This window comes from Temnothorax nylanderi, unplaced genomic scaffold, assembly GCF_030848795.1.
Source record: "Temnothorax nylanderi isolate EJ_2023f unplaced genomic scaffold, tnyl_v1.0 TNYL_tig0015_pilon, whole genome shotgun sequence".
In the NCBI taxonomy this organism is placed as follows: Eukaryota; Metazoa; Arthropoda; class Insecta; order Hymenoptera; family Formicidae; genus Temnothorax; species Temnothorax nylanderi.
In genome coordinates this window covers 913,905-932,935 of record NW_027249077.1, presented here as the reverse complement: position 1 = coordinate 932,935, position 19,031 = coordinate 913,905, and the positions used below count along the sequence as shown (strand labels likewise).

The 19,031-nt window shown below is 41.0% G+C and overlaps 1 protein-coding gene across 5 annotated transcripts in view; it reads right to left on the bottom strand.

Annotated features, from left to right (window-relative positions):
• Positions 1-19,031, bottom strand: part of LOC139768255 (CD151 antigen) — a 116,450-nt gene that overhangs the window by 36,747 nt on the left and 60,672 nt on the right. For all 5 annotated transcript variants that reach the window (XR_011717320.1, XR_011717319.1, XR_011717321.1 and 2 more), the window contains one exon: positions 2,164-2,355. Coding sequence is in view for 2 of the 5 variants with exons in the window: in XM_071698253.1 (XP_071554354.1) it covers positions 2,164-2,355 (192 nt within the window). In the remaining 3 variants the exon portion in view is untranslated. The remainder of the gene's footprint in view (positions 1-2,163; positions 2,356-19,031) is intronic.

Sequence of the window (19,031 nt, the reverse complement as noted above, 5' to 3'; positions counted from 1 at the left end):
TGCGGAAATGCAAAAATATACGCTCGCCCTCGTAATAAAATAAAAATAGCGTCATTGATTAAATTATTATTAACCGTAAATCATTATTGCGAAAATAAATTAGAAAATAAAAATAACGATATTTATGTTGCAACAGGATTGCGTTGCGTCTTTGGGCTGGAATAATATAAACGTATCGCGACGAGATACGTTATTAGTGAGAGTTAGATAATTTTTCTGGGTATGGAGATTAGTTCGTTCGCTTCAAACAATTTCTAAATTACTTATTAATCTCCACGTCCTATCAGGCTGCTTTCCTGCTGGTCATGTAACTAACTGGCTTCCAACAAAGACTGCACCGCCCCGAGCAATAAATGTTGAAGCCGCTCAGGCTAAGTCAAAGGAATGTTCGAACCCGTAGGTGAAGAGCGGCTCGACTTCGAGCAGCGTGCTCGAGCTACTTTGACGAAGTTGTTTTTGAAAGTTCTAAAGAATAATGATGTTAACAATGAACAGCATAAATAAATTCTTTTGAAGTCTTGAAGAGTCCGTCCACGATTATTTGACACTGACAAATAATCGTTAAATGAGATGAAAGGAAACGATAAATCGATAGTATAACCGGCGCAAAGTGAAGATTTCACAGAAATGCATAAAATTTAATCGGCCTCAAAAGTAGTCGCTAACGATAGTTAATTAAATGTTTCCTATTTTACCTATTTATCATAAATAGAATAGTGATTTAAAAGAAGAGAGAGTTATATAAATTACAATTAGGGCTAACTGATGTCGGTGTGAAACCGCCCATTAGATAGTTAATATAAACTTTGTTTAATAACTTTACACGCCCGGCTACTGCAGAAGTCATTTTCATTATATTGCATGCATGCAGCTTTCCTCTGTGACCAATTTGGTTTAAATCACTCTGTGTAGATATATATCTATATTACACTCTCTCTCTCTCTCTCTCTCTCTCTCTCTCGCTCTCGCTCTCTAATCTACGGATTCCATATACCAGTTTCTGATATCTGGTCCATTCTATTTCAGAAGCCGTATGGCTTATACGCTCCGTATGGGATGCGATCGAAATTGTGGTACAACCGAGAAAGAAACGGAGAAAACTTATTGTATCTTATTTCTTATCTTATTTTTTGACTTATTTTTACAGGCATCTCTTCTTCTTTTTCAATTGCAATTTCGACTTTACCTCATATATAATTTTACAAGAATTTCTTTAATGTAAAACGTTTTGTGCATCAATTTGAAATTTCACTTGTCTTATCTCTGCTTATAACCAGCGGTCTATAAACGAGACATATCGTCAAGATGGTTGCGAGATGACTTTCGATAAACCGACTAAAGTGTTCAACGTAATATCGATTGCAAACAGCAAACCCGTGATGTATCGCGACATTGCGGACGATCGCGCGCATAAAAGCACATCTAGTATCCCGGATAAGAGATACTTTTAAGAGCGATACCTCGTCTGTGTCCGATACTCGACTTTGATATCCACTCCTTCGCTTTTTCAGGGTGACATTCCTGCGCCGTTCTCGCGACTATCTCGATCTCGCTTAGAAACCAGGAAATTAATTAGTCAGATGACGCCATCTCGCTGATAAATGATTCTATAAATCGATCAGGCGAATGAAAAACATTCGCACGATTTTGCCCGATATCCTCGAGTGATAATAAAGCCAGAGTGTTGACAAACTCGTAATTTCCCATCACTTTAACGGGGAAATATCCACTCACGGGGATGAAAGCAAAGCGAATCACGTAATTTATTTGCCATTTATCATGTAATGAATTAAGATCTCTGCGAGAGAACTGACGGGATACGCTTGGAACGGGATTATTACTGTAATCGATTCGACTATATTACTTCGCGTCAAACTCTCCTGCAACACTCCGCGTGGATTTCTGGAAGTCGATTAATGTAATTCGGACGGGGAAATGATTAATGAGTAATCATAATCAATGCTGCATATAATACATCTAGTACTGTATGTAAAGCCGAATAATGAAACGGAACGAATTAACTCGATCAATTGACGAGTTCAATTAATAACACGTAATAAATAAACGAGTACTTTTCGTGTATTTATTAATGTTTCGATAAAGCTGATGTTTGCCATAGGAATTATTTCGAGCGTCGAACGCTGATATACGACCAAGACTCACCACGAGGAGGACACATCGATTTTCAGAAGTTACGCCGCCGCATCCGAGCCAGCTACCGATGACAGCCAGTACACCTGCGACGATCAAGGCGTAGGCCAAAGTGGGATACGTCGACGTGGACATCAGGGACACGTAGCTGTGCTTCGCCGCCACCGTCCAGATACCAATGCCACCCACAACCAGTCCAGACAGCTGCAACACATGAGCGAGAAATTCACGATTTAATTTCACGGAAGCGCGAAATGTCGCGAAACATCCACCACGCGATGTCTCACGTAACTTACGATTTACATGTGTGGCCTGTTGACGCATTCTCGGCAGTAAAACGTTTCTCGATAATGCGAGCAACTGATGCAAATAAGATTTCTCTCGGCGCGTCGGTATGAAAATTTTTATCGTCGCCGATGGAAGAGAAGCCAAATTGACTTTTCCCCTGTTCGAACTTTGCCTTTTACAGCACACCCCCCCCTCTTCTCCCCGCAAAAATAAATTCTCTAACGTGGCGAAATGAGTTCTCTAGAAGTTGACGAAGTGAGGCCAAGTCTCATTGGTCTCTTTCTCGAATTCCTCGGAAAGAACCCGAGACTGATTATGCACCCGTCGTCTCGGTTGTCGTCGCCGGCGTCTTCGAAAATCTCTAGGATAATCGATGGCATCGACCTAACCCGTCGGGAGAGAACACGGTAACGGGAAGCGAGAGTCGTCGTCGTTCGTGTCCGCGGAGAACTTCCGATAGGATCAGCCCACGGACAGTGCGTTTCATTCAATTTCATATCGTGCCCGCACCGGTTTCACCGGCGGGCACAAAGTCGGCTTCGATGACTGCTCGGATATCGTCACCGCCCATACGACAGCTGGTACGAGAGAGAGAATGAATAACGGATATCGGCCTGATAACTACACGCACCAATGCGTGTAGGCATTGCGTATATAGGGTGTCCGTTAATTGGCGCCGCGAGCGGAAAATAAAGCACTTCCCGTTGTCGCCGCGCAATATTCCCGCGAGATGTTTCCCGATGATGATATTTAATTTGAAAAACCTTAAGGGATAGGGGACAATTTAAAAATCACTCTCAAGTTAATCGTCGCTCTCAACTTTACGCTCAATCTAGAGAAAAGAGTTAAAAAGAGTTAAACAGATTAGAGAGAAATACTTAAACCATCTCGAGATTACTCTTCTAAGATAACTGTCTTTAATTTCCTCAGAAGTGTTCTTCAAAAGGAAGTACTTTCGGAATCGTTTTCGTCCGTTTCTCTTATCCATAAGGTACACAGAGCGTCTCGTGACTTTTTTACTCGCCCCGTGCAACGCGTTTTACGCGCCTAACGGAAGCGTCATCGTCAAACGTCACGCATCGCGTCCGATTGAACGCCGCGATTTATCCCGCGGTCTTTTTGCTTCTCGCGCCGGACATCGTTTTCCTTGCGGCGCGATATTTTTCCCCCTTCCCCCGCTCGCTCCCATTGACATACGGACACGCACAACGCGGAGAGACCCGTTCCCTCGTGGGAGAACGGTTGAAGGTACTCCAGAATATACGAGCCACGCCGACGTAAATATCGGCCGACACGCGTGATATTTACGATATCGATATTTACGGGGAATGCGGTTCACGTAGGTCACCGTACACCGTCCCGAGAACAATGATCAAGTTATGAGCAGCTAGCGTTATCCAAGTGACGCAAGTATGTGATTTTATAATTATGCATAAATTATGCATAAATTATAATCGTTACCGAGCGAAAGAGTGCGATTTTGGGAATAACATTTCGGTGGTGACGCTAAACAGAGATGAATATTACTAGAGAACAGTGCGATTCCTTACTTAATTAAAACCATGATCCTTTGATTATTGATTTGTTTGAACAAATTGTTAATCGGTGTAACTTGGATTGATAATTGATATTGAAACAGCTTGATTGACAGAAGTGTATTATTGCGATACCAACGGCGATTATTATCTAACACCCGGATATTACGGAATCAATGCACGTTTGCCAATTACTGCATAACAATCGATAATGCACTGGCTGCAATAGTCTTAGCTCCAATAATCGTAATTAGAAAATTTCTAGAGATTTTATTCCATTTATTACACTCCAATAAATATCGAGAATCTGTTTGAATATTACTTCCATCTTTAACATTCCGAATAAACTTTTCAATTTTGAATAACTTTTTTTCGGTGAAAATTACAGTAGAGTTAAATAAGGACTGTTATTGCAAATAAAATGATAATATTTGTAAAATATGCGCATTTCGATCGGTATGCGATATTTACGATATTGAGGAATGCGAACGAGCGCGAACTCATCGCTGTTTGGTACAAGAGCTGAAATTACTAGTCCAGAATTCGCGGTGTAAACGTGCGAATAATGTGCGACATTGTAACGGTGTATTGTAATAATTTCCTTTGCAGCAAGCCCTGTTTGCTATCGAGGAATAAAAGTGTCGTAATTTTGTTCGTAACTTCTGGGTAATATCAAAGTTGTAATATCAATTTGTAACATATCGACAGCGTGTAATCGTAGCATTGTAAATAATTGTTTAGTCGAGTGAATTTACGATTGTGTGACCTATTACGCGATTAATTTGTGATTGTATGATCTATTACGCGACGAATTTATGATAGTGCGCGGTATTATAATGCTTAGTTTGGAGTAGTTAATTTACACTGATTGAGAGTTTTAATAAAATGCCGACTTTTGAGGGAACGAACTTGAAATGTGCGTCATAAGGTCATGAAACGTATTATTAAACGTTGCAATTTCGTCATGAGGTTGGTGTGATAACATTTTTATAAACTTTGTACGATTACGCGGACGCTCCCGCGCCAAATCGTACAATTCCTATGGTAACGCGACGCGTTTTTCCGAAGTACCGCTGTGATACCCGATACAGAACACGTTTCCACGCATAAATAACGAACGTTTTGCCGTATCCATTAAAGATCTGGAGTCACCGACGATGTATCCGGGCAATATTCCAGTCCCGGGGCCGTATTCGAGTCGCGGCGAGCGCGACGGGCACGCGCGGTACGTGCGATTCCGCACGAAAAGGAACTCGATTCGATTCCCCGTCCCCGCCGACGGGTTATGGGGCCATTGCGGTAGCGGGCCGCAATTTATTATTTTATCATTGTCCCGATGGCGCACACGGACAATCCACACTCGCGTGTAACGTAACTGTGTACGCGTCGGGTCGGCGATACACCGTATAAATCGTATGTATCGCGCGCCGATATTCTTCGCGTCTACGTGCCCGTATTTCAAATCACCGGCTCTGTGCTCCGTATCCCTCGCCGCCGCGCGGCGCCGCCCGCGCCGCGTCGAGTCGCGTCGCGTCGGCCACCGCGATCGGGAAAACAGAGCAAGAGAAAAACGTACGGGCGTATACATCGAAACTGCGTCCGCGTTTCACGATCACGGATTCTCTCTCGATCGCGCGCGCGACGCGATTTCGCTTACGTCGTTCGGGAACGTTTTGCATAATTGATCCGGCGAGTCGCAGCATGAATTAAGCATGAATTAGGTGGTCCGCGATACGCACATGGGAGAAAAAAAAAAAGAACCCGGCAGAAATCCCATTTGTAGGTGCGTTGTCGATAAAATGAAACTTACAACGCGATATTTATTATATTTATACGAAAATTCTGCTCGCGTCGTACTTGAGTTTCTCATATAATAAATTGCGAATGCGCGGAAGAGATTTATCGCATTCATTTTCTGGATGCCTCGCTCTTTCACCGTCCGTAGATTCCCGCATAATACCGTCGTCTTAAGCAATCCCTTTCGGTACGCTGCTCAGGTACACTTCAGTCAGCGGTTCGCCTATGTACTTATGCATATAGTGCAACCCTCGCGCGAACTGCATCGGATGTAACGAGACAGCTGGCGAACCGAACGTGCCAGCCAATGCAGGCGCGCGATCAGCTCCGGGTTAAACTACGTTGCAACTTGGGGCAATGTTATGCTAATCCGTTCACGTACTCGCTAAATTTTGCGCTGGACAACGCGCGGCGCGCGGCGAGCGCGGTGTAGAAAATGACGGACGGAAACGAAGAAATTAAAAGTCGTACACGTCACGCCGAAAACATCCCGAAAATTATTGCGGGCTCGTGTAAATCGTGTAACGCGGCGGAAGCGCAATATAACGAAATACTCGCCGAGAGAAAACATTTTAATTTCTTCATTAAATTCCGAGGTCGGTACACTTCTATCTTGCGTGAAAGATTTAATTAAGATTCGCCTGAGTTCGTGTGAGACATTTCAGGAAAGAACGAGACGCTATGTAATTAAACACATTTTGTACGCGGGAGTTCTACTTGTTTGTTTTACGACGATCATATTTAAAGCGGAATAAATGAGAGGTATCTGTTGGACGGACATCGTTTCCGTTATACAACTTTAATTTCGCCCATCGATCGTGCCCGGCCGAGCGTTTACAATCTTTACTAGATCGTAACTTTCAACGAGTTGTCTATCGAAAACACCCGCGGCTCGACAGCCACGGAAATTTCGTTCGGACTGGTTTTCTGGTATTCTCAAAGGAACGTCGGCGATGTCCGCCGACGCCCCCGCCTTTCTCTCTCTCTCTCTCTCTCTCTCTCTCTCTCTCTCTCTCTCTCTCTCTCTCTCTCTCTCTCTCGTTTTAGTTTACTTTTTATTCTTTCTTCGAATAATCGACCGCGCGGGTTATCTCGCCTCCTCCTACCGAGATTACCGATCTACGGGACAAATGAAGTTCTTAAGATGTAACGGTGTTCGTCCCTTTTTTATTGCATTCCGCCGTATAATTCTTGGCAGACCAATCCGTGGAAAGCCGGCCGCGCTCGGCCGGCGGGCGGGATCTCCTCAAAAGGAATTCCGTTCGATACACAGAGAAGATACGGGAAGAGACGCAGTACGGAGGACGGAATGAAAAGCGGCGATCCCTGCGGCATCCCTGTGCGATTCGACTTTTTCCACTTTATTCCTACTGCCCGGGATCTCTCGCAGATCTATCGCTGGAATTGGAAGCATCTGTTTCCCGCTCGGGCGTACCGAGGGTTTCCCTCTCACTCGAGAGCAGGATAAATGCTCGCTCAGTTAGGACAGAGAATTGAACGAATTAAACGATCGAAGGCGAAGTGGAATTAAAGACAACATGATACTTCGAATTTGTATATCGGCTCCTCTCTTCCCTCTTTCTCTCTCTTTCTCTTTCTCTTTGTGTACGCTCGTTGTCTTCCTAATAAAAATTCACTTCGTTGCTCCTGCTCCTCCGGCCGAAAAGGAAAAAAAATTTAACTATCGTGCAATTGCCGTCGCGCGATATATATAATTGCGCTTAGGAAATGGAATTCGAGACACACGATCCTGCTTGCTGGACAGACAAGAGACGAGATACGGAGAGACGAGCAACGATGAGGGGAAAAGGGAGAATCGCGTAAAGGAGGAAAACTGTAATATCTTCGAGCATCTTGGTACGAGCCTGACGAAATTCCGAGCGCCTTCAAACGACGTCCCGCATTCCCGACGGAGTTAAGTACTTCGTGCGAGCTCTTCCGCAGACATTCTGCTGCAAATGCCTGGCGTTCTCTAAATAATTAAATCATCTTCGCCATGCAAACAGACATTATTTCGAATACGGAGCCGTCGAAACTCGAAGCGTACCGGTCGACGTCAAGGACCGGTCGGGTCGGGCTGCCTGTACGTCAACATAAACGCGCTGTAATTCAATTCGGTACTTAATTATTCCTCCCCGTCCTTCGTTCGTATCTCGGTATTAATAGCATGTTATTTATAGCGGGTATCGCGCAAAGTTAATTAAAAGTGTATCACCAATCGGTTCGGCGCCGTCAGTCTGTCGCAGCAAAAAGAAATTAATACTGACGTAATTAGGCGGTCGTTAGAAAGGCGAGTCGCGTAAAAAAGAATCGCGTGGCAAAAAATTATATAAATAATTCTAATTATGGTTTATTCAATACGGGAAAATTTAAGCTGTTTCCTTTAAAAGTATCGTGCTACGTTAATAGTTGCCCATGACAATTTGACACAAGCAATTATATTCTCTCTTTTCTATTACTTGGCTCTACAAATTTACGGTCAAATATGCATTATAATATCTTGCGACGATAGCACGAGCCACCTTTGCGTGACGTGTTAGCTCGCCGAATGCATTCGGACACCGCGACTAGCGATTGATTCTGGCTTTTTTGGACCGATCCCCGGCGCCGGTCGGCATTTTTATTACATTAGACGTCAGGATTTCAATATCTCGACGATGTACGACCGGACGACGAGGAAATAAATTTTTACGCGTTACCGCTGGCTATGCGCTGGCTATGCGCTACGTGAGAGTCATCCCATTACCGGGGACCAGCATCCGAAATCTGTGCCGGACAACGCATGCAGTCACACAGTGTAAAGTCCAGTTGCGGCCCGTTTACGTCGGATGTACTCGTTTCCATTTTAATTGCGCCAACAACGTTTCGCGATGCGCTTCCGGCGATTTCACCTCCACCGGTATCGGGAAATTGTTCCATCGTACCTACCGTAGCTACCGGATGTCCAAAATCTCGAATTTACTAGCTCGCGAAATCATTGTCTAGTTTTCGCGGATATAAAATTCGCCTATGTACTCGCGAAATATTTGTAGTACAGCATCTTATCGTAAGCGCGTTTAATTATTATATAAGACAAGTAACGTGAGATCTCTCTTCACGGAAAGAACGGTTTTGCTAAAGTATAAGGATTGAAAAAAAAACGCAAAGCCTTTAGAACGGTGAACTTTTATTCGTGATAAGCGAATATACCGCGATAGAATCGATACGATTCGAGCGACGCAGCGAAACTGGTAGGATATAGGTACTTAATTCGGTATTTGAGGTATTTCAAAAAGGGGCGTAAATCAAAATAAACAGTCTTCGAGGTCGTTCGTATCAGGCTGTTTATGAGTGACAGTACTCACCGCTCAATAGTTATCCGTCGCATCACGAGAATTACATCGCGAATGAAAGAGCGAAATATAAACGTGCGTATTGCCAAGGAAATATGATTTCCAACAAAGTATTTGAAAATTTAGCTATAGATACAGATCTGAAAATAATTTTGTTGCACCATCAAAATAATTATAGTAGGTCGCTGAAGCATGATAATAATGCTATAAAAAATTTTGACATTTTAGCAATCAATTTAAGTGTTCTACAAAATTATTTTTATGGTTCAACAAAATTATTTTCAGAACTGTATCTAGCTAAATTTTTAGATACTTCAGCAAAACCGTTCATTCTGTGTTGTAAAAAAATTTATGTACGTTACAATTTATTCAATAATTATTCGATTTCTTTGGACTGACAGACAAGTAAAATTTCACGATGTACGCGATGGGGAATTCTCCGAAACATCACTCACAAATCTTCCAACTAATGGCGTCATATTTTATAATGGAACGCGTATGCCAGATTAAAATCTGTACAAGTAAAGAAAAACAATTTTGTTTTCTTTCTCACTCAAACGGATAAAACGTTTGTATTCAACCAATATATCACGTCATATCTCGTGCTTCGTCTTGTGTACCAAGAGATACCTACAAACTGAGTTATCCATCTAAATCATATTGCGTTGCTCGACATACAACTATGACTGACATAATCAGCTTCAGAATATGCACTTACGTAATCCCGGCTGTTTTGCTTGGAATTGCGTATCTTCCCGAAGTATGTCGGGGCTACATCTAATTTTAGGTTCCGTCTGCAAGGCTCAACCACGTGTCCGAACCTACGCGAATTTCGAACGACGTGCGAAACGACATGCGTTTCTGGTATCTCGTATTCGAGTCAAATAAAAATTATAACACACTCTTCCGCTAATATAAATTCATCAAGAGTTCCTTGATATACAATATAAACCCTTTTCAGCTGCAGGACACATAAATAATCGAAGCACGAGTTTGTTTTATATAATACATGTATATACAAGTGAAATAAAAATATTTTGAAGAATGTTTCCGCTATTCTACCGCAGGAGACATTTCGCTGGGACGTCGCCTACATAATTTAAATTCACCAGCCTCCCTTATGTGCAATCCTTTTTCAGCCGCAGAGCATATAAATAATCGGGGCACGAGTTTGTTATAATATTCACTGTCACATGTTTCTTAAGCGAGTTCTATCTGTTGTGTACGTCTCATCTCGGATATTTCTCGACACTTGCCTCGATAGTTCCTCGTAAACTTTCGTCGGAATTTTCTCTCTCTCTCTCTCTCTCTCTCTTTCCTGTCTGTTACGCGTATCGCGTGCGCGCGTAAACGCTGCCATGAATTCATAAGTATGCATTACGATCCGGAATGATTACGTACGACACGGTAATTCCCTAGCAACTTTATTCAAAGATACAGTCCGGACGTTGCCGCCGCCGCCTTCGCCGCCGCCGTCGTTGAGAGATATCATCTGCCCTGCCGTGCACTTTCTTCCAGCCTCTCCCATCCTCTTTATGACTGCTGGTAGCATTGCAATGTGCGTTCGTATGTGTGTGTGTGTGTGTGTGTGTGTGTGCGCGCGCGCGCACCGAGAAATTCGTATGATTTACGACAAACGAGTTAAGAGCAAGAGCGCCGCCACCGCGTAATGATAAACATTTTCGACGTTGCGTGCACGCTGCGGACTCGCGATTCTCAGACCGCGAAGGCGAGGGCGCCTAAGCGCGCCCGTGTAATTTAATAGAATCGTTTACGGAGAGAGCTTTATGATAATCGGAGCCCCGAGGCTTCGTACATACGCGCATACGTATGGATTTGCGGTGTCGTCGCTCTATATGCTTAACGCTGCTCCTCTCGTCGCGCCAAGATGCAATGCACGGCGTGTTTCTTGACAATCGCGGACGTGACTCGGTTAAGAGCATTCGTAAAATTATTTTTACCCGACCGTCCGCTTCTCCAATTTAATTAAAAATGATTAAAACTCTCCAACGCCAACGGTATATCTTTTATACGAAAACATATCTCTCTTGCATAAATGTACGATGAAGATTGCGACGGTCGCGCTCAGCGCTAAATATACGGGAGAGAAAACGGGCTATTATCTTTATTAGATGCTTTCTAAAGCGAATTGTGCCCGGTTTATTGCCAAGGCGTGGATATAATCAGAAAGTTTCCAACTCTCGGCACGTCACTTTGGCGCGAAGACGACGGAAAAGTGAACTATTACGGAATTATAAAGGCTCGTACAGACATATTCTGCAATGGGCACGCAATCGATACGGCCGAGGGATATATTCGTGCACTCCGTGCCTCGCGTTTACTTTCGTACGTTAATATCACTTTGCGTTAAAGCGTATTTAATTCGAATTAACGGCAAAATCTCCTGGGAGCGGTAAAGTACGGCCGCTACGTCGAGCGGAAACGGCAGTTTCCGTGTTACCCTCTATCTATCCCGTATTTTATGCTACTTTGCTTCGTGACCGGCGCTTTATCGCACAAAGGATCTATTGATCTACCGTAAACCGGTAGTCGTCTTCGATTAAAACTCGGCACGCTGATAGCGCGGCCGATAAATTTCGCTTCGGCAACAACGACGGCATTTAATCGGCCGTGGCCGCGTCGCTGCATCTCTCTCCAGGCGAGAAAGCCTTGCCGCGATTCGCCACAAGGCGAATTGTACGTACGTACGTACGTGGGGTATGAAAGGTGGATATCCATTAGCATAAGACTCGAGGAGATCTCCGGCCGAAGATAGCCGGCCCCCTTATTTATATAGTCAGGACCAATCAGCCGTCCCTACGCGCGTCCTGTGCGCGCGAGTGCTGATAAAAGCCAGACCCTGCTCTGGCCCCAATGCGAAGAGCTGTATAGATCGTTCGTAACGTCAGCTATCATTAAACGCAGCACCTTAAATCGATATATGCGGATAATAATCTGAAATTATCGCGTTTTCCTACAGTGAATTTTTATTGCAAATTTTTTTTTTGTGGTTCGACGTTCGACGTAACAAAGAGAGAGAAGGGGGGAGGGGGAGAGAGAGAGAGAGAGAGAGAGAGAGAGAGAGAGAGAGAGAGAATGGCAGACGATATGCGAGTGAGAAGAACAAGGGAAAACAATGTGAGAGATTTGGGTGAGCAAGAGTACATGAATCAGTACTCTGAATATTTATAAACGAAGGATAACGAAGGAGCGAATGAGAATGTGTGTTAAAGCGAATGAAATGAAATACGGAATTCCGTGAAACGGAAAAAAGGAGCGAGGATACAGTGAGATGAGCGCGCGGATCGTATAGATATTAATAATTATTACACGAATAATGGGAGTAGCTTTTTATGGTAAAAGATGAATTAATTAAATAATAATATATCGTTGATATTATAAGAGCGGTGGAATAGACGTTATATCGTAAGCGCTGATAATCCGCGCTTGATATTCAGATTATTAAAAAATGTCGAAATCACTGGAGACGGTTACCATTTACCAATCTATAACCTCCTCCTGCCTCCCTCCTCCCCCTCCTCCCCCCGGTATCCGCTCCGGAGATGTCATTTCATGGCGCATAGGATTATTATTCCGCGATGGCGAGCGTGAAACTGGCCTTAAGCCGCCGGTGCCTGCAGGAATATTCCAAGATCCAATCTCGTGGAGGCACGTAAATCCTCGCGAGGAAACCCGGAGGAGGGTGAGCCGTTGTATCCCAGGACGAAATTAGAATAATTACGCGTGTAATCTAGCCCGTTTTTGCCCGACGTCCGTTTCTTGGCCGAGACTTTAAGGAAACCTCACGGGCATGTCTCTCCGTTCTTTCGGGAGTATTTAGCGGCGAGATGTATCTCCGCAACGACCCAGGTAACGCAGAAATCCATTTAATCCTGTTTCCCCCAACGTCTCGTCTTTATAGACGTCATATGGCCTTCATAAGATGAAAGATTACTCGCCGGTCTCCCACGAAAGATTAAGCAGTATAAGTGTTGCCGAACGATGCACGTTAAGATATATTGAATTAATTATTTCTTAACAAAAAAATTATTCATAATCAACTTAGAAATTCATGTTGTTGAAGTTTGCGCAATTTTCCCCGTGCTCAAAAGATAAGTGTTTCCACTGTTTGCGGGTTCTACGAATTTATAACGAAGGAGATGCACAATTGCATTATGCTTTGATATATGTTTACTGCAATATTTAGTAAAGTCATGTTATTAATGTAACACAATCTCTGTTCCGTTGATGATATTTGTACAAAATATGATATAATCGTTAAATCGCGCTATCATATATTGTTAATTCAACAAACACTCGGTGCGATATTTATATTTTTGGATATACGCATTGTGCGAAAATATCGCTTTGAGACTGCTAATTATCGTCGCTATTTCGAGTATTACGGAAAAATAACGTTTCGGAACGATAAATTTACGATACATTTCACCGCTTTGTTGTCGTGTACCTTTCATCCGGGATGTTTGCACGTCCACGATCGCCGCTTGCACGCACGTATCGCGTTTAATCAAAAGAGTCGATGTCCGTTCGGATGGATTGAATAACATAGAATAGCGTTTATTCACCGCACGTTACAGAACGCGACAGTCGGACTAATTAAGCGAGGTGCTGCAGGACGCGAAATAATTCAGCACACGATTCGATTCCTTTTCCACGAGAAAGGGATTTCAGTCCCGCGCTGTGTCGCGCCGCGTCGCGCCGCGTCGCACGGCATGTTCGCTACCGACACCACGATCGCGGCGGTGAACGGCGTACCGATTGCATTCTATCGGCGTCGACGCGCAGGTATGCGCGTTGCACACGCATCCGAGGCGCGTGCGACGTGCGACAAGACGCGGCGCGAGGGAACTCCTGGGAACGCTCCACCTCCTGAGAATGCGCCGCCCGGGCTCGACAACGATCGAATCGTGGACATAATTGACGATCAAAGTGGGTATCGCGGAGGATGAGAAGATAATGGGAAGTTTCACGAGCAGGTGCGAACGATCCCGTTGATTCCGCTCGCTTGAGCTTCGAGTGTCGCTCTCGAGTGAGGAATTTACTCTCACGAGACGCTACGTTTCTAAACATGATTAATGATTATTCCTATCAACAAACCTTTACGATGTAATTAATTATACGTTATTGCAACTTTATCTTGGTTGATTATTACGAATAATTTATGGAAATTTATATTACCCATGATAATTAATAGATTCATAAATGCGTTTTATATGAAGTAGAAATTAAATAATAATTAGTATTAAGGATACGTTGAATATTATTATTGTTACTAGACTTTGCGTAAAAATCTGCCTTTCGCGTTTCTCTAAAAGCTGTCAATCAAATTAGAGCGCGACATTAAGGTCGAGTAAGAGAAATTGCGACAAGAGAGCCAAGCGAACGCTTCATTTGAGTACCGTAGGTACTTATTAGTCAGTAATTAGCAACCCTGCCGGCGATATGGTTAATTATTACAATTAAGCCATTCTGGGCTCTGAGAGTATCCCAATTCCCCGCGGGAATTCCCCTGTACACACACGAGGTTGCTGCATTATTACTCATACCCGGATTTAACACAATTTCATACGAGAATTCGCATTATAAATAACATAGATCTTCAATCTCAAACGGCATTCGCGAAGAATGTCAAAGGACGCAGCTTGTCCGAAAACGAGAAAGAAAAACGAGACACTAATGCGTGCAGCGATTTATCGGAAAATGTAGTACACAGCGAAAGTAAGATTATTTAAGTATCTGCAAGCAAACTTTGCCGAACGTGAATTTACGCGAATGTCATTTTTTCTATGGCTCATTAAAAGTTTGCAAGGTGCAGGAAAACGCTTAAGCTTTAAGTTGCGGTCTTATTTAGTCTTATTTAAGTCTAACTTCCAGACTTTTCGCGAGTAATTGAATCATCCCTCAACAATTCATTAATATCGAGTACATATGCGGAATAAAAGAGAGAGAGAGAGAGCAGCAAGCTACTTTTCGCATGTGGCGTAATTACCACTCGTTAATGGAATGAAGTCGCAAAAAACCTGCAGTAATTACTTTATTACCCCTTTACTATAATAACCCAACGACAAAAAAAAATCAGCGAAAAGTCGGCGCGTTTTTCTTCACAAGAGCCGCAATAATTTAAATATTATTGCGGCCACGTTGCAGTTTTTTTCAATATACACATGAAATCAAATTGGTCAAAGCATGTCATGATTGCCATGAAAATACAATAGTTTGTATTGACAATCGTAATATCAAAAAATTGTCTATGTTATCAATAATCATTGCCACAGTAAAACAATAACACTAGTCGACACAGTTAAACTTTTATACTATTTTAGTAAAATAAATAAAATATTTCTAACAATTCGCATATAAAAATATGAGACAGTAAAAAATTCATAATACGTTACATTTTTGTATTATTGGCATTTAATATTTAGTTTCAAAGGTCGTGACTCTGAATCGTAAAGCACGTTGGCCTCATTTTTTACATCTAAATTGTCAAAAGCGGCTCTGAAATAAAAGATATAATTCAATCTTATAACAAAGGATGTATTAAAATACAAGCAAGTATTAATAGAAATAGCGAAAAAAAAAGTTCACATACATTAATAATAATAAAGCATTGAACCGTCACTCTTCTGTTTCATAAAAAGATAGAAACCAGGTTTAATTGTCACTTTTTACAAACTAAACTAACTAAAACATACCAATTTCTAAAAAGGTGTAATGTTGTGGAACTTTTTAATGTCATATCGACTTTTTTATTGTCATATTCGTAATTAGCACACACAAATTAACAAAAAAAAAAGAATGTGTTTATCCTGTTACAAAAACTTTAAAACTTTAAAACTTTTTTGTTAACTAGTGTAATTATAAAGTAATTATTTTAAAAATATAATACGTTATTTAAAAAATTTTTTTTAACTTTTTAATAAATATTAAAAGCGATATCTTCCGGGAAAAAATTGCATTTCTGCTAAATTTGTTTGCAAACGTGCGCGGTTACACTTCCGCGTCGTTAAATTAGAATAAAATCGTTTCTCGTGCTATCTCGGTTTCTCCAAAGTGCGCGTGCGAGGGTTTCTATAATTATGCATTTGCCGTCTCGCTGGTGCATCGACGGTGGTAACATTGAATTCACTGACTTTGGCCTGGCAGTGACTATACTTCTCTGAATGCAATCAATGGGCGTAAACGCACGTGTTAAGCGGTCGGCATTGTTGCGCCGGTATTGTTCGAGGCAGGTTATTGTTACATTATGCTCGCATTATTGAGCCTTATTACGAGCAGACGTTTAAGGCCGTATATTCAGCGTGACTTACGTTGATGCACGAAGCGCGAGCGAAAGCGAGGAATGCGCATCGTTGGCACTCTGAGATTCACACGTTCGCGTTTTGATACAAGTATCGAGTGATAGACATATCACGAACTATCTCGGACTTAATACTTTTATAAAAAACCTAATATGATTCATTGATTTATATGCTATTTATGTACATAAAAGGAGATAAAATCGCTAACAAGGAAAGTGTAGTACTTAACTCAAAAATTCCTAAAAATCTGGAATGTTGCAGAAATAAAGTACATGTAAACTTAAGCGCATAGAAATTTGGTGTTTTGAATAATAAATGATACCCCCCAAATGTGAAAATACTCCTTCAAAAATTAGATTTTCCATATTTCTATCTCAGAAAACGTAAAAGATATTTAAACAATATTAAATACAAAAAAAGTTAATGGTTTTTTATTATCTACAATATATAAGAGATAGAAAAAATTTTTATTAAAAATTTTTTTTTAAATATTTCTGTATTATTTCCTTAATCGGTTTTATTATAATTGCGTAACAGATGCGCTTGGAAGGATAATTATTTTCGTGCTGTGGAAAGTATCTCATGTGCTAATTTTGCAGAACACTACTTTATAGTATTTGTATTGTACAATGGAATTAAATCAAATAATTTTCAACATTATTTTTCTTGTTTTAAGATTATTTAATATTATTTATTATTTACCTCGAATACCTATTATTTGTTGTATTTTCAAATAAATTCAATATATTTTCGGATATTTAAGATTAATTTCAGGTTTTAAAAAATTATAATCTCCAATTCATACACATAGTTATAAAAAGCTTGTGAGACACTTGATATTTAGTTATTATTAAACAATAAAAATTTCTTAGATTAAAGGGATGAGAACATAAAGAAATTTTTTTAACCCTGTTTTGTAAGAATTTATTACTATACGTTTACATGCGTTTGAATCAATATAATCTGTACTAGAAAAATTAAACAAATCAAAAATCAATATATAATCTGTACTAGAAAAATTAAACAAAAACAAATAAATTTATGTAAAATTAATAGTATATTGTGCACCAAGGGGAGAAAGTTGCGTTTTTCAGACGAGTATGAAGTTTGCCGCCCGAGCCGAAGGCCACTCTCGCCCCTCTCTACAGGCATGGAAAGTTGAACTTTCTGTGGAAGTGTTGTGAAAAATATCGCGTGTACCTCGGATCGAAAGCTTTTTCAGACTCGTGTGATTTGCCGCCCGAGCCGAAGGCGAGGACGGCAAACTTCACACTCGTCTGAAAAACGCAACTTTCTCCCCTTGGTGCACAATATACTATTACATTGTTGAGGATATAGCGAGATCCCGGCGATCTGACTTTTCGGTTACTCCGATTTCGTACACAACATTCCGCAGTCTCGTTTTTGCGGTTCTAGAATTCTATAGTCGCTTCCTCGCGGGTGTTTACCCGTCGTGACAGTCGTGGATTGGCGGAAATTGACGTGGGATCCATGATCGCCAATCACAACGAGAGCGTGTCGACGGTTCGTTTTCGGAGCCGTTGCGAGGAACCGCCGGCACCTCAGTGCGAGAGATGCGAGCACGAGAAGCGGTCGTGCAGTATTGTTTATTACCCGAATAAACTTGTGACGACGAGAAATCTGTGTGTGACTCGCCCTTCCAAGTTCCCGCATCCAGCACAAATAAAATTAGCGGTGTCTACGCGGAGATCGAAGGAGCGTGGACATACATAAATAATAAAGATTTACATATTTTGTTATAAAAAAATTTTTTTTTAAATACCTATTTATGAGAAAAATAAAAAAAATGCTTATTTTTATAGCTTACAATTTAAAAATAAACATACGTAGGGAACTGAGTTTTACTTTGCAAATACGCTAAATCATAATTTTTACATAAAATATTTGTTTTATTATCATTACTTGATGGACAAAATTTGCAATGAGCATGTTTATTATTTTTTATGTCTGTTAGAATTCAATCTTGAAATTATATTTCGATCTTCATGTTGAATTTTCTTTACGATATTGTACGACTTTTCTATCCTTGGCATATATGTCCTTGATGCAATATGTTCTTTTATAAGTAATTTTCCAAGTTCTAAAAGCAATCTTCTTTTCATTAACTTGTTTGAGTTCCAACTTGGATCTATTAAAGTCGACAATATAAACGCATTATAAGTAGAAACATCAAGCATATCATAAACGATAATCATTGATCAACTATTTGCTTTGCAAGTTTAAAGTTCCTAAAATTGATTAAGAGTGTTTACAGCATTTTTAGTTCAATTATAATATATGTAAAATTATTTTTGATTTTCGATCATCTCTATTACTCATCTTTTTATCGTGATGCATCGTATACTCATCAGAAGTAAGATTTCTTTGCTATTTAAAAAAACAAGTATTTAAAATATTTTTTCTCTCTTTTTGTTATTTTTTTCTCAAAAACACCTCTTATACGTAATTTTTGAGATATTAATAGAAATATGAAAACTCAGATTTTCTTTGAAGAAGTGTTTTTATCCTCAGAACTATTTATCAGCTAAAATAGAAAATTGCTATGTGATTACGTTCCCATGCACTTTATTTCTGCAAAGTTTCAG